The 25,934-nt window shown below is 42.6% G+C and overlaps 1 protein-coding gene across 4 annotated transcripts in view; it reads right to left on the reverse strand.

Moving 5' to 3' along the window:
* The window catches only part of LOC147019423 (serine/threonine-protein phosphatase 2A 56 kDa regulatory subunit gamma isoform-like), a 203,411-nt gene that overhangs the window by 129,444 nt on the left and 48,033 nt on the right, over positions 1-25,934 (reverse strand). For all 4 annotated transcript variants that reach the window (XM_085893885.1, XM_085893884.1, XM_085893887.1 and 1 more), the window contains exons 4-5: positions 11,447-11,646; positions 732-842 (exon numbers count right to left, since the gene is read on the reverse strand). In XM_085893885.1, the coding sequence (XP_085750011.1) occupies positions 732-842; positions 11,447-11,646 (311 nt within the window). The remainder of the gene's footprint in view (positions 1-731; positions 843-11,446; positions 11,647-25,934) is intronic.

Here is a 25,934-nt window from a genome sequence, read left to right on the forward strand (position 1 = left end):
CGAATGCAGATTCAACCAAAACGGTACTCAGTAGAGCGCATACCTCCGCCAGGCTGAATGAACCTGAGAGACTGGATCTGGATCTGGATCCGGACCTGAACCAAAATCGAATCGGCTTGTTCTCGTCACCTAACCAACCCATCCACCTAGTTTTGTCACAACTCATCCACAACTTTTTTATGTATCATGCAATACATAGTTTTTGGCTCCATCTCTCAATCGAGAAGATTCAGATCTTCACCAAAATCGAAACAATTCATAACTGTCACACACCCAACCTATCCACTAAGTTTTGGTCGAATCCATCCATAACTTTTTGAGATATCATCTTTAGCCCCATCACTCAATGGTGAAGAATCACTTTAAAAATTTTTATCGGATCTGGATCCGTATTCATCTTCACCAAAATCTAATCAAAAAGCACACACCCAACCTGTCCACCAAGTTTCATCCAACTCCATCCAAATCCTTTTGAGATATTGTGCTCACAGACAAACAAACAGACAGAGAAGCATGGGTGAAAACATAACCTCCATCCACCTTCGGTGGCGCAGGTAACAACTCAATGATGAGCCCAGTCAGACGACATATCCTGTTCAGATGCATATTATGCAGAAATATTATTACATAGCTGGGTGTCTCAAAACAAAACTGCAATTTTCCTCTCTCCAGAAAGAAGAAGCAAACGAACAGGAGATGGAAATGGTTCGGCACCGATTCAATGTTGATACCTGTAGGTGTGGCCAGGCAGCTTCAAGAGTAGGCTCATCCTCTTCTGGGTCAAATTCGGCACCAGTGGGGTTCGAGGAGGGCGGCAGTGTGCGAAACAGGTTCACGGCAAACTAGGAGAGGTGATGTGAATAAAAAAGCAATTCAAATAATTACATTGAAAGTTGTACAAGTGGTGAAAAAAAAAAAATCAACATACGAGTGTTGTCAAGACAGAAAGGAGAACTACGAGTTATACATGATAAGTCAAGTTATACATGATATGAACAAGTTAACCACTGTCCTTGATTGAAATTAGGTTTGGTAGAGCAATCCAAACATTATTGTACCCACTAAGACGTGGCAGGTATCTTTTGGTTTGGTGGTAACAGCAACATCTTTGTCGTTACCTAGAGCAGCTGCAAAAAAGGTAGTCATTATATTTCAAGACAATTGTCTGCACTATGGTATTTATTTATTTATTTATTTATTTATTTTTATAAATGAGAATATTGTAGAACTCAACTTCACCTGTTTGGTTATTTTTTCACCAGTCCATAACTCATGACGTTGGGATCTAGAATCGCACCTGCACCTTGAGAATATATCCATTGTCTACGTATACCATTGGAAAACAAAGCGCTGTCACGTGTTTGGGAAGGACATGAAAGGCATGCGCAGCATGTATTCATTCGCCGTGACTTTCTACGCACATACACAAAGCATGTATGCAGACGTGATGCTTACCTTTATGTACGACACGGATGAACCAATTTAAAAATAAAGGATGGAAGAGGGGGGGGGTGTGTTCTTACTCCCAACTGTGCACGTAACGAGAACACTAATGTCTCGTAATGTCCATGTACTGCACATCACATATGTACAACCTACTCTCTGAGCCTCAGATCACTACAGACAAAAACAATTACACAAGGAAGTTAATCAAAAAGTCAGACAAACAGAAATCAAATCAAATCATTGCATTTCAAATAAAATAAAATTGCATCCAAAAAAATTTCATCACCCTCCCCCCCCCCCCCAATCCATTTCAAGCATCCAGCAAGTAAAAGCAACATATGAAACAGGATGGAAATCTAAATAAACGACCTACACAAAAACTTTACAGCTTTGTAACATGGAAACCAGAAATGCTGACCAATGGTAATTCAAAACACTTTGTTGAGGTTCGATTCCAAATATCATCCAATTTGTTAAAACCTACAAGACAAGACGGCCGTTTGTCTGTCTGTCGCCATTTTCCTCAGAGATGGCTGAACGGATCTTCATCAAACTTTCAGAGGTTCAGCATTAGTGTTTTAAGCAACAAAAATTGAAAATTTTGAAAAAAAGAAAAGTTTGATTAAAACAAATTGCTCTGCAGTGCCTGATAATAGCTTTTGTAGCTATATGAAAGATAATACTAAATGATCCCCAACCCCATTCATTAGTGGGTGCAGGAAAGTGTCTTAGGCCCCCACAAAAAAAACAGACCAGGCAATACCAGGTGCTCCTGCTGGAACAATATAAAACTTAAAACAATTACTTCTCTAATAATACATCCATTAGTAACTTATACCGCTTCCGTTGTTGTGGCCATTTTGTTTTTAAAATGTTCCGCCGGATAATTGATTGCATTTATTTTCCCCCTTTTCAAATGTATGTAATTGAAATCTGCAAAACAAAACAAAAAGTAGAAACAAACCAAGAGCAGTCCCAAGCATCACTGCCCATCCAGCTCACAAAGCATCAAAAGAAGCACAAAGTTAGCGCCAGTGCAAACAGACGATTTCCCCTTCAACGGTGTCAAAATGTTTATGAGGAACAGGCCAAAAGTCTTTCAACAAGGCCTCTTGATTCACAAGATGTTGGCTGTGGGCATGTGCACGACACGTGCATCATTGTGGTCACGGTACCCTCACACTCCCAATGCCACAAACGCCACGATCGACATACTTCTGCCAAACTGAAAGTATCATGACAGGAGAATGGCATTCTATAGCAAAGCACATCGACTGCTAACAAGTGACCGTAGATGATGCAACCAGCTCGTCAAATTCTTAATACAATCACAATCAAATACACGTTCACTCGAAAGAATGTTGATAATCATGAGGTTTGATTTCAAGTGCAATGGTGGATGCAAAAGGGCCAAAATGGCGTTCTGCTATTACGGTATTTTAAGGTTGGTGTTCAAGATAGGAGCACATTGATAAGGCTGTGGATAACGTGTAGAAGTGACAATACCGTGGCTCGAGATGTCTGGAGCATGTCTGTTGCGAGTCGGCTACAAATAAAGAGACCCCAATATAGACTTTCAATGTGTGCTTCGAACAATGAGATGAAAATGATTGTCCAGAGAAACAGACGTGCAGCAGGATGTAAACATGGCACTTGCTAAAATTTGAAAACTTACCGAGCCATGAGTCATGGAGTTTTTTTTAGATGCCACCACAAAGTAAAAACTTGGTACCGAACAGTGGCAAAACCTGATGTCCAAAGGGATACAAAATTTTTCAGATACGAGGATTACATCCATGCGTTGGCAAGATCAACAGGAGGTGCAACACTGATGTGGAGTGACTAGAACAGACACCAAAGTCAAAACTGACAACTTGAAATGAGGAAGTCAGAGGTAATATGCATTTTATTACTTGTACAATAGCAATTATAGCAGGGTCGTTTAAGGGTATCAGTTTTGTGAAAATTATTTTGAATCAGGCAGACATGGACATAAGTAATATTGTTGTGGGCCAGGGGTCGGGTGAGAAGACCACTAGGTGGGGGAAGCTATGTCGATTCCCACCAGACTACTCAGAATTGTAGGCCGTCGCACACGGATAATAAAGTCATGCGGCGGGTCGCTTAACCGACCGTGGATGCCAATAACTCAACCGCGTGACCTCAGGTCCTCCCGTCTATGGGTTAATTGGGTTACCTAATTAATCACTTGATTTAAATACCGGGGAACCATGCCCTCGGTACGCCTTGTACAAACCGGATCACTCTACTGGATCAGATACAACCAAGCGACACTGCCAAGGACGTACCGGCGAAAATGAACGCATCGTTGGGAATAAAGTCCTGGCTCGAGTCGGATTCGGACCATGCTGGACCAATGGGAGAAAAGATAAAAACGAGCAGGGAACATTACCAATAATGATAATTTATTTACAATGGGCGAGGAAAACTATGTGGCACAGTAAAGATTTATTGGGGTATGTTATGCAGAGATAGGGTAGAGAGGTGTGGAGTGAAAATAATACAAGCAACTTACGAAAGCAGACACAGAGCAGACTTGACGCGAAATTAATAACAGTTACAACAATAATGATCTTCTACAGACTTACTTATTGAGAGCCACAAATCGAGAGCCACAAATATTGAGAGCCTGTAGACAGGCACCAGCACACTCAGAAAAAGAAACCCCGATGAGAAGGGACTTTTGCAACCAGGGAGGGAGGGAGTTGAGGTTATGCTCTCGGTACCTGGGCGCCCGATGGCACGTCGCGCCACCAATACGTTTCGGGGGGGATGCTCCGTGGTGCGGTACCCGACAGTAGTCGTGTTGTCTCTGGCCCAAGCCGCACGTGTGTAGACTGTGCTCGTAAAGGAGGAGCTTGAGTGGAGCAGAGCTAAGTCCAGAATGCGAGGGTGGAGTCGTGCGCAGGACCAGGCAGGCGGGTGGACGAGGCGAGGCGTGGGCGGAGACGAGAAGCAGGAGGCGAGAACAGGAACACACCGCGTGAAAACACACACACAAGACGGAGGAACTTCTCCGTCTTTTATCGGGCCCGAAGCTTGGGGGAGGGGCCATGCCGAATCCAACGTCATCCCCCGAATCGGGCGCTTCGATTGGCCCCGACCCCTCACGTGGCCCACCAGCTTGGGCCGGAAACCGCCTCACTTCGTTTCCGGCAACGCCATCCCAAACATCGAACACACCTCGCTCCGACTCCACAAGACGACACAAATCGCCCACACCTAAATCGGCACGCGAATCACAAGCAAATCTTCATCGGGTCTGAACCCCTTGTCCTCGGGTGAACCGACCATGAACCCACGGTCTTCCGGAGAACCTCTCGGACCGACCATGTATCCTCCATCGGAGCCGCTTGCGGATCCCGGGGTGTTTGCTCTGAAATCTCGGGTCATCGTGGACCGCACGTCCTGTCAGGTGAAGGACGGTACGCTGTGGTAAACGAGACGAGGGGCAAGCAGGGCAGAGGGTACCGTGGATTGTCTTGCTGTGAAAAACACCATATTTGTTTGCATGCCTTTCCAATGCAATCGGCAATTCTCCCCAGCTTATTGGAAGCTCAAATCGACAGTCCAGCACCTAGCGCACGTCACTCGCCACACATGCCAGGTTTCGGGCTCGCCCGGGAATGAGACTCCAGATACAGCGGATCCTTCGAAAGCGTACGTGACTCGCCGCACATGTCGGGTTTCGGGTTCATCTGGGAACGAGACTCCGGATACAGCAGATCCTTCACGGCGGCGGCGCGGCAGTTTGCCCACCTGACTGCGAAAGCGCACGTGACTGATTTATACCAGGAAAGAAAAGAAGAAGAGTGGGGATGAAAAGAAAATGATTAAGCAACCCTAACTATTAGACCATCCCTACGCACTCCCAGTTGTCCCACTAAACAAAATGGAGGGAACTATCTACATGTATAATAATGGCATAACCGTCTTGGGAAACCTATCTGTTGTATGCATGTGGTTCCGAGAACCGCAACAATATGATGGTGTCTCTCCCGATTGGGATGTCCCCTCTCAATGCTCAGTGCATCGCCACACAACCTCGTAAGCATACTTAAGAATGTTTTGCAATTGTACTTACGGCATCTTAATTTGCTTCCAACCTTTATTCCTTTTGCCCAAGACGCAAGTAGACTTGTCAAAGCGTTCGTTCTGCCTGAGGACATCATGATATTCCAACAGGAAGCACTTCAAGCCCACCCGTTGCAGGATTGTCGTCGTTTATATCAGTGCGGCACAGGATTGTTGTTGTCCTCGTACATTTAGTCCATCACCGGCTTGTTTGTTGTTGCTGCTGTTGTATGGCCCTCCCATCATATCATACACTAGTTAATCTCATCACCAGTCCTTGATGGGTGAATAAACTAGTTATCATCCATCCATACATTGGGACCATACTCTGTGCAGAGCGTTGGTGCTGCCTAAGCAGTCCCCTTGGCTATTGGGCACAATCCTAGACGGGTCACCACTCCGACACAGGATCCCAGCAAGCTGGCACTCATTTTTCCGACCTCAGAAGGATGACCGGCAGAGTTAACCCCACCTGGTATTAATTCAACAGCTGAGTGGGATTTGAACTCAGGATCCTCGGATCCCAAGCGCACCACCCTATATAACCAATAAGCCAACACCAGGCATAAACGAGTTACCAATGTTCCAGTATGAAACAAAGCAGTCATCAGATGAAGCCTTAGCAAATGAGGCAGTAATTTTCAGGTACAATGCCTTGAGGATACAATTTGAAATGACTTTGATGGTGTTGGGATAGGTAAGGAGTTGCTGGGCCCTTCCTTTAATGAGAAAAGGTGACAACAACATTGCTTTATACTGTAAATGTTTTCTCTCCAGTGCCTCCTCTCAACACATGCGATTATCACGATTTGTGGCTCTCAATAAATTCAAACCATTGAAGAATGCCAAACACTCTTCAGATTCATTCATTACAAAATCCACAAAAATAATTAACAAAAAAAAATACACCATGGGGAAAAAAATTGAGGAAACGATGTGGGAAAAGTTGGTTTAAGAGAGAAATACGAGGAATGCTGCTCCACTACGAACCTGATATCCTGTCAAAAATTTAAAATAATAACAATAATAATGCCACCCACCTTGTTGTATGAAAATGAATGCACTGGAGTGTAATAACGTTTCGAGAGTTTACAGTGATTCACCATCATTAAGCAATCAGTGCCACACCAGCCACAGCCTATAAAAAGTACAGCCAGTCATCCCGTGTCCAATAGAAGTTGTGTGAATGCAGTAATCACAACCAGGACATAAATAGTGCGGCAAGCATGCAGGTTTAGCAAGGGTCGGTCGGACACTCGCGCAAAAATAAATAAATAAATAAAATTCCTACAAGGACTCCATCCGTGTTTCAGAAAAGGATGTGCCGGCAAGGCTTTGAAGAGGGGAAGTGAAACCGGCAATTAGCAATGGAAGTGCTTGAGGAAGAAAGAAAAAAAGAAGAAGAAGTGATGGGACACATCTCAGGCTGCATCCGTGACAGGATTCGTCAAGTCGAGATATTCCCAACGAGCTTGTTGAAAATACATGTGCGAATGAATGATTCCTCCAAAATACATGCGCGAATGATTCCTCTAGAGTACCGCAGGCATGGTTATAGTGCTCCGAGCTGAATCAGGCAAAGCGACATAACGAGGCAGGCCAGGACAGTTTGGTTTGGTATTTATGTATTGAGGTGCTGAATGCCCTCGGTCCGAGTGACATTATGTATGTTGTTGATACTCCACACAAGTTTAATGAGAAGATAAATTCTTCCTTCCTGCTCAGATGATGGTGATCGTTGAGAATTTTTTTTGGTTTACATTTCAGATTTGTCTTTTTCAGCTCATCTCTGCATTTGACAGCCAGTTTATATATTGGTAGCAATTTCAAATCGTCAGACAACTCCAAATACGCAGCTTCATTATTGGATGTTTGATAGTGTGATGCTGTAAAGATGGCGATAGTGATCGTAAGAACATCGGTTAAGCAGGGACCGCACACAAGATGGCTCCCAAGATTGGTCCCGTCTGGTGTCCTTCCAAGCACCAGTCACCTTGCTCTTATTGTCTGAGGATAAGCATGATGACAAGTGTCTGAATGCGATGAAGAAAGCTCTACTCTCCAAGCTCAGACACTCCTTGGCAATTGGCCACCATTCAGCAGGTCTCTGACAGCAAGGACACTTGTGGCATGTAACGCATGTAACCGCTTGTGAGCAACCTACTGTACGTGGCAGGAAGTTCACATTATACCAGATCCTCCATTTGTGTGTATTTATACTACACAGAAATCTAGGCTCATGGAGGAGCTCAACGACAGAGTAGCAAGTTTACAAACCAATAGGAGATCAAGGGGGAAGAGCGAGACAAAGACGTTGCACATGTGTGTATGAGAGGCAGAAAGGGAAGGGGTTTGTGGGGTGGAGAACGATAGGTGAGGGTAACAGAGCAGGGGTGGGTTTGGGGGAAACCATGAGGTGAAGCCAGGCACCACTCTCAAAGGACTGGAGGGAGAGGCATGAGATAACAGACACAAGGAGTCAGTGCCACAGCCTCAAAAACAGAGGGAACTAGAGGGGGAGCACTCAGGGGAGTGCAAAACCTCTGCCACCAATACTGCTGGGTCACTCAAGTGAACCTTAAATCTTATTCATTAAATATGATGTCAACAGTGCTGACAGTTATAGTTCTTTTCTCCATTTTTTTTTTTTGCGGGGGGGGGGGGGGGGGTTGGAAATCACTTAAAACATGTAGAAATGCAAAAAAAAGAAATCGAAATTTTGCTGAAAAAAAAGTTGCAAAATTTTTTTTTTCTCTAACAATTTTTTTTGGGGAGGGGGGGTTGGAAATCACTTAAAACATGTAGAAATGCAAAAAAAGCATTTTTTTCCTAAAAAATTTTTGGGGGGGTTGGAAATCACTTAAAACATGTATAAATGCAAAAAAAAATTTCTCTAACAATTTTTTTTTTGGGGGGGTAACAATTTTTTGGGGGGTTGGAAATCACTTAAAACATGTAGAAATGCAAAAAAATTCTTTTGGGGGGGGTCGCAATTTTTTTGGGGGGTTGGAAATCACTGAAAAACATGTTGAAATGCAAAAAAAATCAAAATTTTGTTGAAAAAAGTTGCAAAAATTTTTTTTCTCTCAATTTTTTCTTTGGGGGGGGGGGGGTTGGAAATCACTTAAAACATGTAGAAATGCAAAAAAAAAAAAAATTACAATTTTTTTTCAAATTGGCCGCCATAGCAGCCATATTGGATTTTTTTTTTTTGTTTTTTTGTTTTTTTGTTTTTTTTCTCTTACAATTTTTTGTTTTTTTCTCTTACAATTTTTTGGGGGGGAGGGGTAACAATTTGGGGGGGGGGTTGGAAATCACTTAAAACATGTAGAAATGCAAAAAAAAATTTCTCTATTTTTTTTTTGGGGGGGGTTGAAAATCACTTAAAACATGTAGAAATGCAGAAAAAAATTTCTCTTCCATATTTTTTTTTTGGGGGGGGAGGGACCAAGTCCAAATTTAATGGCATGATCCTTGGACCATACCAACCCCCCCCCACCAAGTTTCGTCGAAATCCGTCGAGGAGTTTTTCCGTAATACTGTTCACAAACAAACAAACAAACAAACAGAAAGGGGTGAAAACAGTAACCTCCTTCACCTTCGGTGGCGGAGGTAATAAACATACCTTAGGGCAGGGACAATTTAGCAATTTTAGAAAAACACAGGAACACAGGAGGGCTATATAAACTCCAAATGCACACCCAAAACATCAGTGGTGGATCTGTGCCCGGTAGGAGGTCCTTTGGAGCCGAGCCCCATGATGCTGAAGGCTGCTGCTGCTGTTTTATCAAGCCTCTCCATATGGCATATAGGATAGGGTGAGGTATATAGCTGTTGTAAGGTTTGTTTCCACAATTTAATGTGTCCCAAATTTTTAATGGTACCCCAGAGTTTACGAGACCCCCTAGCAGTACCAAACCACCATTTAGGGGTTTTATTTTATTTTATGCCAATTTCAGAGCTGTATCTCGGAGCTAGCTTGGACTTTTGCAATGAAATTTTACAACAATAATGGGAATAGAAAGTATGTGGGATTGACATCTTTTTGACCTTGATCTAATTTAAGGTCATGACCCAATTATAGACTTCATTGTAAAGGTTTATTCGCCACAGAATCAGGTAGAGAAAGACGTGTGATCGCACAATGTGCAGCGGCTTTCGCACTACTTCCACTCAGTATGCCACGGCCTTCACTTCACACCAATGACACCGGGTAGGTTCGCTACGCCATCATCCGGATTTGCAATCTCCAACTCCTCAAAAAGAAAAACACGATAAGGGCAGTAGGATTGTGAGAAAAGCACTGGTTTTTCTGCAGCAGGACATGACATGACAAAGATTCAAGTGTGGTGAAGGGAGGCAGCAGCTATACAGCGCCCCCTTCAGCTCCCCTCCGATCTTTAAAATCAGAAACATTTTTCACCAAAACTCGACGAAGGTTTATCCGAACGGAACGAAATGTGACCGAATTAACAAAAAACACGTTTTTGATCATAACTAGAATCATTTTCCTCCGATTTTCATAATGTTGAGTTTTATGGATAGATTGTAGATGGGGACACATTTTCTTCATTTACACTCTATCTCCAAATGTTGAAGGTCCAAACAAAATATGTCATCATTGGATCACGGGTGCTGGGAGAGGCCTACCCTTGGTGATCGCAGATATCTAGTTTTGTTGTGCTTTCTTATTAGTAGAACCAAGCTCCAAGACCTGACAAATGTCCCGGTCCAATTTCTGTTTCAAGCCGCAACACCATTAACGGATGGCGTAGGGGCCCGTACCTTGGCGTCTGCAGACGTGCTGTGGCCATGATGGAACAGCATGTAACAGAGGGCTTCACCTTCCCCCAAAAAGGCATACTCCTGCCATGATAACGGCAGCCGCAGCAAGTTGGCGAGACTGACATAATACTCTGGTTCCTCCTCAAAACTGCACCAAATCAGTGCCTTCTGACATCATCATTTGGCCAGAGTATGAAAGGTTGAAGCTCTGACAAATTTTCGACTTCCCCTTTTGGACGCATCTGCAAATGTTTCATGTTTTGTGCATTGTACGGCAAACACCTCTGTGCAGCATTGTCAGATCTGCTATTCTACAAAACGAATGGCGACAACCTGTGCATTGCATAATTCAAGGATCACCTGGGTGAACCGAAGCCAAACTGACATGCAATCGGGCAGTGATGACGTAATCGGTACTTGCAAGGTTGATATCATGATTCAAGTGTTTGTTTATTAATGAGCATGTGTTTTCAAAAAAAATCGAGTTTCATCATGTATATACTGTTTGGCTCAGCTAATCTGCACGCATCCGAGCTCCTCAATTAGCGTTCGATCACTGCAAGATTATTTAATTAACAAATCATGCCATTCGCTCAGGAACACGACTCACTGGGAGGGGACTCACGACCCAAACATATATAAAGTGTGGCAAAACAACATCTTCATGGTAAACAGACGAAAGGAACACTTGCAGCCATGGGCCAAGGTGCGGATCTGAATAACAACACTGCTCGGTCTTGTTTCGAAGCACGAGAAGGTTAAACTGTGATGAGCAAACTTGGCTGAATTGTGGAGTGTGATATGGAACATTTGCAACAGCATTCCCCCATGGTACGTAAACGCATTACCAGCATACATACAGCATGTTCAGTTTGATGAAAAGCCAAAGGTTTGTGTATAAAAATAAATAAATAAAGTGCATTGTACAACGTATTTGCTTTGCTTCCCCAATGTCTGTGATTATCTATTTTACCACTAATACACTTGTCGTCTATGTGCAATAACTCCGACTTGCAACTGTCGGTTTATTGCTCATGTTTAATGCATGACCATTTCCGGTGCTGCACGACCATATCGATGTGATGTCAACAACACACATCAGCCACCACCATGCCCTCACCATGTGTACGATTTCTGGGTAGATGGCTTCTGTGATGACGCCACGCCCATGCGTCACGTACTCCAGCATCTCATTGAGAGCGGCACGTTTCACCTCCTTCCATTTCAGGTCACTTAGCGGGTCAGCCACAAAGTCGAACAGCACACAGCACTGCCGCAGCTTCTGGATGAAGAGGTCTTCACGCTCTGCCGTCGCAGTGTCTGCACGTACGCAAAGCCGACACAAACACCAGGAGAACGTCGTCAACTCTGTTTTGATAACTCGTTTCAAGCACACGTCCAGGTTATGAAAAATTTGGTACAAAACCCATTGGCAATACTCATGGCAGAGCTCCAATTGAGTTATGTCCATTCAGTTTACCACCTTGTGTATCTAGGATATGGCTATTGCATGTATCTGAGCAACAAACAAAGCAGAATCAAAGCTCACAGGCGGCGATTACGCGGGCTGAGTGTGCCTTCAAAACCCTTTCAACATAAACGTCAAGAGGTAACGCACTCGGGGGAATGAAAGCTTAGAGCCGATCCCTGTTACAAACGAATAGATGCACGACCTGGAAACACAAGCAGACGAGAACCTTTTCTCAGGGCATTACAGAAAAAGAAAAAGAGAACGAGGAAAATTAACAGGGCAAGTGCGGCCTTGTTGCTACTGTCAGTCAGGTCTCGATCCTTCAACACCGGGTTCCATTTCGGCAGTCACAGTTCACTTCATCAGAGAAGGACAGACACAAATGATCAACAGCAAAGGATTTCTAAAATGAGTTGAGAATACCTTTCATTCACGAGAACAGCTTTGCAATTAATGCCGCATGGATGCCATTGGACATCAAATGCATCATACAAGCTCGTCAGTTCAATCCAGAGTCTTTGTACACACTAACCTGCAGAACTACAACAGACAGCTTGTAAAGAACGATGGCATTACTCTACAAAAGCAATTGGAAAAGGAAGAAATAAAATTCTGAAACTAGTTCTGAATCCACTCATTGGAAAACAAATGCAATAAACTCACATTGTAATAATAATAATAATAATAATAATAACAACAATTATTATAATAATTAGATGGGTCACCCTATAACTGCGGGCAGTTATGACTGTTCCAAGCTGCTCCGCTTTGATACAACCCCACTTTGTCTTCAGGGTACAGTATTTTGGGTCTTAAGGGTCTTCAGCATCTTGGAGGTCATTAGGGGTCTCAAAGGGTCTTCAAACGTGTAAAGGGTCTCAGCAGTTTAACATTCCAATAGTACATCATCAAAATAAAGACCAATACTGCACCGTAGTCCCAAGAAGAAAGCCAGACATAACAAAAAACACACACACACACACACACACACACACACACACACACACACACACACACACACACACACACACACACACACACACACACACACACACACACACACACACACACACACACACACACACAGTGCTGGTAAGTACTTACAAAAGTTATATTTGAAGTTATAACCTAAACTAATAAGCAATTGACCGATTTCCCAACTGCCCAGGTCATCGGCATGGCACCGTTTATCATAGAGGTTTTGATCCTTTCAGCCCAGAACCTCTCCAAACGGCGGATCCACAGTTCCGATCGCTGGTCCACATCAGTCGATTACTCAACATCAATGGACCCACAACCTCAAAGTTGTGTCCAGACAGTCAACACAACAATGCAGTATCCTTATTCAAACTTATTTAATAATTACCTTTATTTAAAGTATTACATTTGAATAACTTTAATCATACATCACTTTATATGACAACAAATTAAGTAATAAACACTTTACCTTCAAGAACTTTCATGCTGCTCGGGGGAAGCGTTGTTCTTGTCTAATTATGACGTTATAATGAAGGCACTGATAACGTCATGGTTAACAACACATTCCCCATGGGGAGTACTTGACAATGAGCTGCATTTCAATCCCCCCCCCCCCTTTCGAGCGGATTCGGAGATATAGAGGTCCAAAGTTTTGTCCTTGTTTTTCCTGCATCACGCAACCTATAAAGTCATAATTATCACGAAAAACTTCCACGAGTCGACGCATATTATGGTGAAACTTTTGTGTCAAGCGGACAAACGGTTACCAAGAAAACAAATTTAAAAGCAAATTAGACGTGCACTCGGTAGAGCGCATACCTCCGCCATGCAAAGACTGATCCACAAGAACATATTGGGCCCAATACATTTTTGAAATGTCGTGCTATATAATCGTTTTTGAGCCCTATCTCTCAATGCTGAAGAACCACTTAAAAATTAAATAATTCTCGTGTCCAGATCCAGATTCGGATCTTCACCAAAATTGAATCAATTCGTCCTTGCGACACACTCAACCTGTCCACTAACTTTCATCCGAATCCGTCAATAACTTTTTGAGATATCGTGCTATATATCGTTTTTGGCCCAATCTAACAATGGTGAAGAATCACTTAAAATTGTCGTCGTCAGATCCGGATCTGGAACTTCACCAAATCGAATCAGTTTGTCCTTGCCACATACCCAATCTGTCCACCAAATTTCATTCAAATGCGTCCACAACTTATTGAGATATTCTCCACGCAAACACACAAATAGACAAGATTGAAAAAAAAGACCCAAACGACGCGCCGAGGACCCAAAATATCCCAAAAAACCAGAAGACCCAAAAGACACTTAAAGACCCTGAAGATCAAAAAGCCCTTAAAGACACCAACAACCCAAAAGACCCCGAAACCAAAAAGACCCTGAGAGACCCAGAAGACTGAAAAGCCCCTAAAGACCTTGATGACCCAAAACATCCAAAAGACCCTGAGTACCCCGAAGACCTAAAAAGGGTCTTTCAGGTCTTCGGGGTAATCAGGGTGGACAAATAAAGACAGAACGTTAAATTCACAATTACTTCCCCCTTATCCTCACTAAAATTCATGGACCGGTTTTTGTTTGTCGCGGTACTCCTCCTGCAGTTCTGGGCCGATTACATCCAGACTCGCGACATAAGATCAGCGTGATCCCAATGAATGTATAGGGTTGTTTTTATCTTTGCCGGTGGTTTTGGGAGTGGATGGGGGGACACAAATTATTAAAGTAAATGTGTATCGTGTAGCGCCGCCTCCAGGATTTCCCTGGTATTACATGTCTCCACCAATTACAGTGCAAGACTCGTGTCCCCACGTTTTCCAGTGCAGTGAGGTGTTTGGAATTATAAGCAGTAGGTATGTTTTTACTTCTTGCACATAACCCGGGTTATTTGACTTTGCCTCTACAGAGCTGTCAGTTGCCTATACACCGCCCAAATAAAGGTCGGCTTCAGAAGAACGTGTTGCATGCTTGGAACAACATCACCCGTAGGGAAGGTACTCTGCCTGTTATAATAATAATCCGAACAATAACTAGAATGGCCACTCGGTTGACTGCATACCTCCACCAGGCTCATTAGTTTACGTTTTGTATACCACTGATGGGCCGGATTTGGATTCGGACTTGAACTAAAATTTAATCGGCTTGTTCTCGTCACCAAGTTTCATCTGAATCCGTCCATATAATTTCAACATAGATTCAACATCTGAATTTCATCTGAAGATAATGTGCTATATGCCGTTTTTGGCCGTATTTCTCAATAGTGAAAAATCACTTCAAACATTCTTGGATCCAGGTGGCTGGCTTAAGATCTCAGGGTCTTGAATTTGAGCCCCTGTCATGTCTGAAATAACACCAAGTGGGTTGACTCAGCCTGTCATCCTTCTGAGGTTGGCAAAATGAGTAACAGTTTAATGGTAACAGGGGCACTGCATCAGCAGCACAACCATGTTTTCAGAAAAATTATGCAACCAGCAGCCACAGGCTGCACACAAAACATCACCGACATTCTAGCCATGTGGTGGTCATAACTATCAAGTTTGGTAAATTTCTGCACAACAGTTCTCGGAGGAGATAGTAGATAGACAGAGCCAATTACAATATCCCCCAGTTTTTTTTTTTATTCAAAAAGTGTGATATAAAAAAAAATTCAAAAAAATAACAATAAAAAACCATATCTTGCCAAAAGGTGACCACGTGTGACTTCTTTAAGGTCACACTGAGGTGAACAGAGCTGCTATCCACCAGGAGCGACTCCTTGAGGAATATCTGCCTACGAGAGATTCCGATGAGAATCGTTCTACAGAGTAACCATGAAAAATATGCGTTTGCCTCATAACGTCACCAAATGACGTCATAATGTCTCAAGCTTGACATATCTAGAAAGCACTCATCGAGGTGTTCAATTTGAGGTACTACACGATATGGTTCCTAAAACTTGAAAATTTGACCTTGGGGTCAAATATGTTTGACCTCAGGCGCTAACCATGAAGGTCAAGGCCAATCGCCACCAAAAACTAATCAGCTGAGCGCCAGACCATATACTACATTCCCATAAAGTTTGGAGATGATTCGATTAAAATTACTCAAAAAATAAGGGTTTCGTCGACCTCCATGATTTACCGCAAAGTGACCTTGACCTTTGACATTGACCTTGACCTTTATGTGTGCTGAAGGGTATTGTAATAATACTACGATATGTGTACCCACAAGAGTTTCCGATGAGAATTGTGCTCTACAGAGTGATATAAAGGTGAAATATCCAATGATTACAGACAAACAAACAAACTAAAAAAAAAACTTACCAAGTAACAGATCTTGCAAAAACTTCGTTTTGGCAAGATAATAATGAGAAGGGCACTCGGTAGAGTGCATACCACCACCATGCAATGCCTGATCCAGTAGAAACATATCGGGCACAATAAATTTTATGAAGTATCATGCGATATATCGTTTTTGGCCCCATCTTTCAATGGTGAAGAATCACTTTAAAAATAAAATTCTCGCATCCGGATCTTCACCAAAATCGAATCAGTTTGTCCTTGTCACAACCAACCTGCCCACCAAATTTCATCCAAATCCATCCACAACTCTAATCAGATATTCTGCACACAGACAAACAGACAGACAAACAAGATGTTGTGCAAAGCACGATACTCACAAAATCCAGAAACAAACAATATATCAATCTTGACATCAACAATAATTGTTGGTTGAATTCAATGACCAAATATGCAACTCCTCTTCAAATTTCAAGTCAATTGGATGAAAAATGACGATTTTAGAAATTTGACCTCAAGATGACCTTTGACTTCAAAATCAATAGGCTTCTCAGTTGAGACTTGGTGAAGTTTAGAATTGTGACCTGTAGGCAATTGTCAAACAGACAAATAGATGGACAGAATAACAAAATTAACTGAATAATACACTTGAAAAATTTTTGATTTCCTCGAGTAACAAAGAGGCAAATAAAAAAAAAATCACTCAGAGTGACACTTGGCGAAACCGAACGACGCTCGGTAGAGCGTATACCTCTGCCAGAGTGAAGTTTACATCTCTGGAGTGATGAATCACACTTCACCATCTGGCAGTCCGACAGACGAATTTGGGTTTGTCGGATGCCAGGAGAACGCTACCTGCCCGAATGCATAGTGCCAACTGTAAAGTTTGGTGGAGGAGGAGGAGGAATAATGGTCTGGGCTGTTTTTCATGGTTCGGGCGAGACCATTAGTTTCAGTGAAGGGAAATTTTAACGCTACAGAATAGAATGACATTCTAGATGATTCTGTGCTTCCAACTTTGTGGCAACAGTTTGGGGAAGGCCCTTTCCTGTTTCTGCATGACGATGCCCCCATGCACAAAGCGAGGTCCATACAGAAATAGTTTTTCGAGATTGGTGTGGAAGAACTTGACTGGCCTGTACATAGCCCTGACCTCAACCCCATCGAAATCCTTTGGGATTAATTGGAACGTCGACTGTGAGCCAGACCTAATCGCCCAACATCAGTTCCTGACCTCACCATTGCTCATGGATGAATGGAAGCAAATTCCCACAACAATATTCCAACATCTCGTGGAAAGCCTTCCCAGAAGATTGGAGGCTATTATAGCAGCAAAGGGGGGACCAACTCCATATTAATGCGCATGATTTTGGAATGAGATGTTGGACGAGCAGGTGTCCATATACTTTTGGCCATGTAGTACATCATGCTGTACATAGTTTTTGGCCCCATCGCTCAATGGTTAAGAATCACTTGAAAAATTCTCGTATCCAGATTTCGATTAAAATCTCCACCAAAATTGAATCAATTCTTCCTCGTCACACACCCAACCTGTCCAGCAAGTTTCTTTGGAATCTATCCATACCCTTTTGAGATACTGTGCTATACACCAAGATCACGACAGTCGCAGGGGATACGTTCCAGGAAAACCCCGCGAATGTTGAAACCGCAAATGTGGGGGCATTGTTTTAATGGGAAATGGGGGGATAGGTTCTGGGGATTTCCAGAACAGCAAAAAATCCGTGAGTGTTTTGTCATTGTGAGAATGGAGACAAGGAGAATAACGTCATCGGTTCACGGCAGTTCCTGGTTCATGAAAAAGGCCGCAAATGGTGACACCACCAAAGTCGGGGAATTGGTACAATGGGGACAAGGGGAATAACGTTATCAGTTTGTGGCGGTTCCTGGTTCAAAGGGAAAAGTTTAAAAAAAGTTTTGAAATGTTTTCGACCACGAATGCACGATTACAGTTTCATGAAAGATGCTTAAAAATTAAAAAAAACATACCATCAGAGATGGGGAATCCCCCGCCATTGAAAAATAATTGAAATCAGATAAGCGTTTTTCCATTTATTACAAAAAACATTTTTTTAAAGATGGCCGCCCCAGTAGGCCATCTTGGATCCGGCCACGCCCAAAATCAATAGGGTTCTTCCTTTTCATGTGGTACATGTGTGACCCAAATTTCAAATCGATATGGCGAACAGTTTATGAGTTATCGCACTCACAGCTATAAATGTTGACGCCCAGCCAGCCGAACGGACGGACGACCCGGGTGACAACAATATCCCGCTTCCGCCACGCGGCGGAAGATAAAAAACGACAACACCAGGTCCCGTTTCCAATTTATTGAAGAATGCATTTTAAGTCTCTTAACCACAACGTACCATACCGCAAGACAAAAAAACAACATCATGTACAATTTCAATTGTTCATTAAACAAACACAGCAACTTTGCAAAATGATGAAGATGATGATGATGATGATGATGATGATGAAGATGAGGTGTGCTCGGTGTAATAAGTCTTGAAAGTTGATATTACTCCCTGGTCGAGCGGCAGGATGAGGGAGGTGGTGTTCGGGGGCAGGATCTTGACCTCAATGTTCAGGTGAGTGCCTTTCTGGTCCTTGGGGTGGCCAGGAGCATTGTTAAGCAACGCATGAGGACATTGAACGAAAGGTTCTTTCCTGCCAGGTATCTCTCGATCTGAGGAATAAAACAGTTATGGAACCAGTCCATAAAAAGTTCACATATCACCCATGCCTTCCTGTTCCCCTCCAGTACATGGGCAGCACCTGCTTGTTTTTGTTCTTCAGCGCACATAGGTTCAGGGAATGGTAGACCATCATGGACTTTAACTATGAACTCCCCATCGGGGTTTGTGCAGAAAAGGAGATACCTGGTCCGAATAAAACAAACGCAGAGGATACCTGGTCCTTTGCGGCCTTGAAGCCAGCTGCTTGGCTCTCACGCTGTGAGATGAACGTTCTGGTCGGCATCTTTTTCCAAAACAAACCGGTCTCATCTGCGTTAAAGACCTGCTCTGACAGGTACCCCCTTGTCCTCAATAAGGCTCCTGATTTCTGCATGGAATGCCTTGGCCACATCGTGGCCCACGAAGGCATGCTCCCCTACGAGCATGATGTTGCACAAATTATATCGTGCCTTGCAGAGGTGGAACCACCCCCTGCTCGCTGTAAACGGGCTGGAGGTGCCGCTTGTACCCGCCACGCTCATGCTTGCACCACCTGCACCAGAGAGATGGTCATGCAGGAGTTTCACCTTCTCCCGTATCAGTGGTCCGCTTCGACGAATCCCCTTCTGAGTGTTAACCTCGATCCTTGGGAGCCATTTTGGAAGAATGAACGGAGCGAGAGGCAATCCACAGGTCAGAGCAACGGGACAAGAATGATGGCGATCCAGGATGCGGTGAGTAGTCAGTGCATTGTTTGTGGGGGATTTTTATGGGTGATGGTCTATTCGGCAGCTGATAATAGATGTGGTGAGTGATGCCACTGTGTAATTATTCCATATGTAGCGAGCTGCTAATTATACCAACAGATTTGCTGAAAGTTTCCATTTTCTAACTCACAGGACATGATATCTTTCTTATCTGCAGGCAGATTATGCTGAGCAGTTTTTAAATGTAACAGCTCAGATTATACTGTTTGCAGCAACATGGTGATTGACACTAAGATGCGCTGAATGTTTCCATTCTCTAACTCACAGGACATGACGTCTTTCCTCTCTGCAGGCAGATTACGCTGAGCGTTTTAAAAATGTAACAGCTCAGATGATACTGTTTGCAGCAAGACGGTGATCTACATGAAGATGCGCTGAATGGTTCCATTGTGTAATGTACATATGTGGTGACCTGGTAATTACTGGAAACATCAATAGATACTGTTGGTGTTTTCATTCTGTAAGTAATTCACGGAGGGATGGTGTCGTGGGGAATGACGTGTTACACTGGTGAGACATCCCGCAAAACCATGTTTATGCCACGAAGGTACAATACAATACATACAGTACTGTATGTTTAGATGTCCCGCAAAACTATGTTTATCCCGTGAATGTTCGTGGAAGATCTTTTTTGCGTACGTACACTATTGTACCATATGTACATCTAACTGCTCTGTGCGTGGCTCGTGGAAGATATGTTTTCGATGTGTTATGCTTGTGGCTCGTGAAGAAAAGAAAAAAATTAGCCACAAAAACCACAAATACGCAGGCAACTTCCCACGAATGTATAGTAGTAGCATGTCGCAAATTATAACCCGTGAATACGCGGAACCCGTGAATGTTGGAACCGTGAAATGTTGAGGTCCGGGTGTATATCGTTGTTGGCCCTATCACTCAATGGTGAAGAATCACTGAAAAATTCCTCAGATCTGGATCCGGAATCAGATCTTCACCAAAATTAAGTGTTTCTGTCCTTGGCCGGTCACCTACATACATTTAACCTTTCACGATTGCTCGAAAACTTTGGTCAAAACTGTGTGACAAACAGATACAAAAAGACAGGCAGACAGATGCTACAGACCAACATACTTGGTGAATTTTTTTTTTTTTGCCAAGTAACAAACAGATAGACAGGGGTGAAAACACAACCTCCTTCCACCTTTGGTGGTGGAAGTATTAATAATAATACTAATACTCATGTGAAAATGAGGCCTTTAGGTCACACCAATTGCATTTTGTCTTTTCTGGTGCTGCTGACACTTGAAAATTTAAAAAAATCGGAATAAAAATAAAACTTGAAATTAAATAATTATATTTTTGCCACAAAAGTCTGACCATAAAATTCCAAGCGTTTTATTTCAGCAGCATCTCTCTGAATGTATTTTTTTTTAGTCTTTCCTTTGACGGTGGCAAAAAACAATTCCCTTTTCTGAGTCTGGTGTACTCTTGTAACGCGTCCTACGTTTCTGTGTAACGGTGCTATGTAAAACTTTCGATTGAACGTACATCGTTCTGGTACAGAACAACATTCAATGACGACCTCTGCAAAGCAGGAAGCCTTCGTGACTTTATCAGGGTACATTATTTTTATATCAGTGCAGATGCACACTATAGTCTTCTCTGACATGAGCATGAAATGGTAGGAACTTTGACGTCAGACACTGCAGGGTTTTCAATAAGAGTTGGAGATCAGGGCATCTGCATGAAACATGAGCTGCTGCAGATTCAACTGGAAGAGATCATGGGAAACATTTTAAACAAGCTTGGCTCCGTTGATGATGGTGATAGTTTTAGATTTGAAGTTTTCGTTGGCAGTTCAGCCAAAAGGCTGGATGTCAGACCCAAGTATCCAAAAATTAAACTGTACAATGATAGGAAGATTCAAGCAGATTACATATGAAAATTATCAACAAAAATAATATTTGTTCAGCCAGATTGTTTTTATTGCCTCTGCTGATCCTCGAAAAAGAAAAACCCTGCTCATAAAACACAAAACAAAATTGGCACACAAGTGCAGAAACCACTCACAATGGTCCATTAAGGATTTGAGCATCGCTGGAGAATTGCCAAAAATGAGCTTGCCAGGGAATGGCGTCATCAAATTGATGTTCCATTAGGAGGATAATTCTGCATCGATACCAACCAAGAGTGAAGCGCTGTGTGTCAGGCTCAAATATGAGTTCTGTTGGAATGAACTGACTGCTCAGCCTCCTTGCCAGCAATTCCAATGTAAAGAACGCATCGCTCAACGAGCACAATGAGGTGTCTGTCTGACAGTCTTGATCTCTCAGATATTGATATCTTATAGTGCTGTACCCGAACTCGAACTCGGCGAGTTCCACTTCTGAGCGGAGTCAGAGTCAAGCAGGGTTGGGCTCTCAACCCTGAAAAGAACTCGGATATATTTTGCTGTCACATTAAATCAAGTAATTGCAGTATCTTGCGGGTGTGTGCGCTAGAAATGTACATTAGTCTATGAATCGGATGTGCATCGAATGGGCATGTTGTTTCTCTTTGTGAGTTTCAAAAGGGAAATGTTACTATAATCAGGCACTGTAACTGTGCACTACAGCTTAGACGCTGCAGCTACCGTACCGTAATTGCAACACAACAATTCGATCTCGTGCTGTAGAGTCTGATATTTTGGAAAATTGAAGAACTACGCGATGTGTATCGTTTGCTTGCATGTAGACAACAAAGCAGTTATTGACAAAAAAGCCAAACAAGAAATCTACCAATGACCAATCATACTTCATCCATGTCATTAGGTGGCTGACGTAAACATCAGTGTTTGTCAAATTCTCATTGGTGGTGGATTGTTGATTCATGATCAAATGACTTTCACTTACAGCCACCAGCACATTGCTGAAAGCAAATCCAAATTAGCGACAGAGCTTGAGGCTGGGTAGAACGACTCGTGTCTGTCAATGTCTTCATTTCATTCATGCCGCATGCCACTTTATATCATATTTATAAACTTGTAAGAAGCTAAATGAATGGAAAGTATTTGCCTCAAACCAATGAACTAATGTAACCCCTGCTTTAGCAGGGAAAATGGCCTTAAAATGCTTGTTGTTGTTGTTGTTGTTGTTGTTGTTGTTATTGTTGTGCAACGGACAATTCATCGCTTACATTTCTTGGCAATAACATTGTGCGGTGAACTGGGCTGTATGCCAAGCACCGCGTTTGCCCCATTTCTTTCTCAGTTATCAATTTCTCGAGTCTCGACTCAGCTCGCAGCATATCCGTACGGAGAACACGTACTGAAGGGAGGCAGCATTTGCAGAGTAGATTGATATCATGTAATGATATAAAGAGCAGTAAGAAAACACCAGCAAAGTGCAAATCAGTAAGCCCAGCAACCTTCTTTCTGGAAATATGCATGGTATGACATTTTAATTTACAACTCATTATAGGATGAAAGGAATGGAAATAAACCTTGCATTATAAAATAGCCAATTCATTGCTATCATTTCCTGTGCAAGACATCGTTGTTGTATTGCAATGAGAGCATTGCTGTGGCCAGCTGTACCAGTCAACACAGCTTACATTGAGGCCATGTTTCTCCCAAGGGATCGATTTACGTACGCGTGATGCAATGCAAAGTTATTTGAGGTCCGAGCTGATGAGGGACCCGGAATTTTTTTGCCAAAGATACCAAGCCGGATATGAACCGAGTTTTTGCTACCGGTTTACAGAACTAATGTAGGGTTGCAGGGGATGTGACTAGGGGGTAACAGGTGTAAAATAGACTAGTTATACCATTAATATTCCTGTTTCCTGTTTTTTGGACTCGGACTCTAATATTCCTGTTCCATTTATCACTCCAAAAGAAGGTTGCCAGAATAATTTGTACTCTAGTAGTGGGGCAACTTAGCTAAATATAGCATAACAATTGTGCATTTTGTGAGGAAAGCACCAAATTTGGCACACTAGTAGCCTATCATAATATGAACAGATTTGGATATTGGGCCATCTCAAATTTTTATGACAGTGGAAAATGGCTGCCACAGCCATCAGCGGCTGAATTTGAGATGGCCCAATATCCAAATCTGTTCATAATATGATAGGCTACTAGTGTGCCAAATTTGGTGCTTTCCTCACAAAATGCACAATTGTTATGCTAAGTTGCCCCAATATAGATGCCTCACAAGCTACTGGCCCTGATGGAATCCCTGTGATTGTATTGAAGATATGTTGTCTTGAACTGTCATTGATTCTTGCTAAGCTGTACAACCGATGTTTGTCTGTTTCAGAGTTTCCTTCATCCTGGAAAGTGGCTTCTGTTATCCATGTTTTCAAGGGTGCTTATGAGCATTCTGACTCAAGCAACTATCACCACATCAGCCTGCTCCCTGTAATTAGTAAGGTATTTGAATGCTTCATCAATGAACAACTTCTCAGCATCTGGAAGACAATGAACTTCTCACTCACCTTAAGTATGGCTTTCGCCATTCCTGCTCTACTGGTGATCTGCTATCCTTAATTAGGGATCATTTCAACAGGGCATTGGAGCTCAAGGGTGAAGCTTGATAAATTGCTTTCGATATCTCGCAAGCCTTTGATAAAGTGTGACACAAGGGTGTGTTCCACAAGCTTCAGTCGCATGGTGTATCTGGAGGAAAGCATTCACTCATTTCAGCTTTCTTTACAAGTCACAAGATGAAGGTGGTACTTGAGGGTCAATCTTCTCCTACTTGCTCCATCAATTCTGGTGTTCCACAGGGCTCTGTCTTTGGTCTCACTGTTTCTTGTTAATATCAATGATCTTCCTGATAATGTTCTGTCTCAGCTAGCCACGTATGCTGATGACTCCTGACTTTACAGTACAACTGCTGATTCACTCAACACCACTCGTAATGAGGTTGGAGTTTTACGGGACAATGATTTAGAGAATGTGTCGAAGTGTGGGCATGACTGGCTGGTAACCTTCAATGCAAAGAAAACTAAATTGTTGTCCATATCTCACTCCATAAACAGGTCTTTCCCTTCTGTGCACATGGGGTCTTCAACCTTAACAGAATCATCTGAGCTTCGGCTTCTTGGTCTGTGCATCTCTTCAAACCTCCATTGGGATCAGTACATTTCCGGTATTGCTTAAAGTGTTTCCAAGCGAGTTGGTTGTCTTTTTCGAGCGCAGAGGTATTTACCTCCTGATGCTGTTTTGTACCTGTACAAGACAACTATACATCCACTTATGGAGTACTTTCGCCACATTTGGGCTGGAGCACCAGCCTCCCAGTTATCTTTACTTGATCGGCTCCAGAAACGCATAGTTAACCTGATTAGTGTGAAGATGGGTTCAACTCTTCAACCACTCTCTCACCATAGGTCAGTTGCCACTCTTGTCTGTTCCACAGATATTTTCATGGCAAATGTAGTTGGACTTTCTAACTTAGTTCCTCCTGAATGAATGTTTAGACGCAAGACTCGGTTTGCCATCGCTGCACACCCTTGCATTCTCGCTAATACAAAGTGAAGAACGAAAGGCAATGCAGATAGTTTTATCCCTCGTGTTGTCTCGCTTTCGAATTCACTACCTGCGACGTGCATCCCATTATTCTATGATCTACCCAGCTTTAAGAGGAATGTCAATTCCTACTTCCTACATCTTTGAGGTTACATCACATTTCACCTGACTTCTGCTACTTCCTGTGTCTTGGATTATTTCCTGTAATTTTTCTCTTTTTATTATCTTGCCAAAACGAAGTTTTTGCAAGATATGTTAGTCAGCTTGTATGTTTATTTTATTTTTTTTGTTTATTATCTTGCCAAAACAAAGTTTTTGCAAGACATGTTAGACAGCTTGTATGTTTTTTTTTTGTTTTTTTTTGTCTGTAATCACGTATAAAAAATTCTGCAGAGCACAGTTATCATTGGAAATTTTTGTAACTTCGCATATCAGAGGCCTATAGAGGTCCTATCCCTTTCAGTGCACAAAATTTTGAAGGTCAAGGTCAAAGGTCAAGGTCACTTTGTCGCAAGTCAGGGGAGTCGACGAAACCCTTATTTTTTTGAGTAATTTTGATTGGATCGTCTTCAAACTTCATGGGGATATAGTTCATGGTCTGGCGCTCAGCTGATTAATTTTTGGTGGCGATTGGCCTTGACATTCATGGTTAGCGCCTGAGGTCAAACATATTTGACCCCAAGGTCAAATTTTCAAGTTTTAGGAACCATATCGTGTAGTACCTCAAATTGAACACCTCGATGAGTGCTTTCTAGATATGACAAGCTTGAGACATTATGACATCATTTGGTGACGTTATGAGGCAAAAGCATATTTTTCATGGTTACTCTGTGGAACGATTCTCATCGGAATCTCTCGTAGGCAGATATTCCTCAAGGAGTCGCTCCTGGTGGATAGCAGCTCTGTTCACCTCAGTGTGACCTTAAAGAA

Source organism: Eptatretus burgeri, chromosome 9, assembly GCF_056783735.1.
Source record: "Eptatretus burgeri isolate ZD-2024b chromosome 9, Ebu_testis_v1, whole genome shotgun sequence".
In the NCBI taxonomy this organism is placed as follows: domain Eukaryota; kingdom Metazoa; phylum Chordata; class Myxini; order Myxiniformes; family Myxinidae; genus Eptatretus; species Eptatretus burgeri.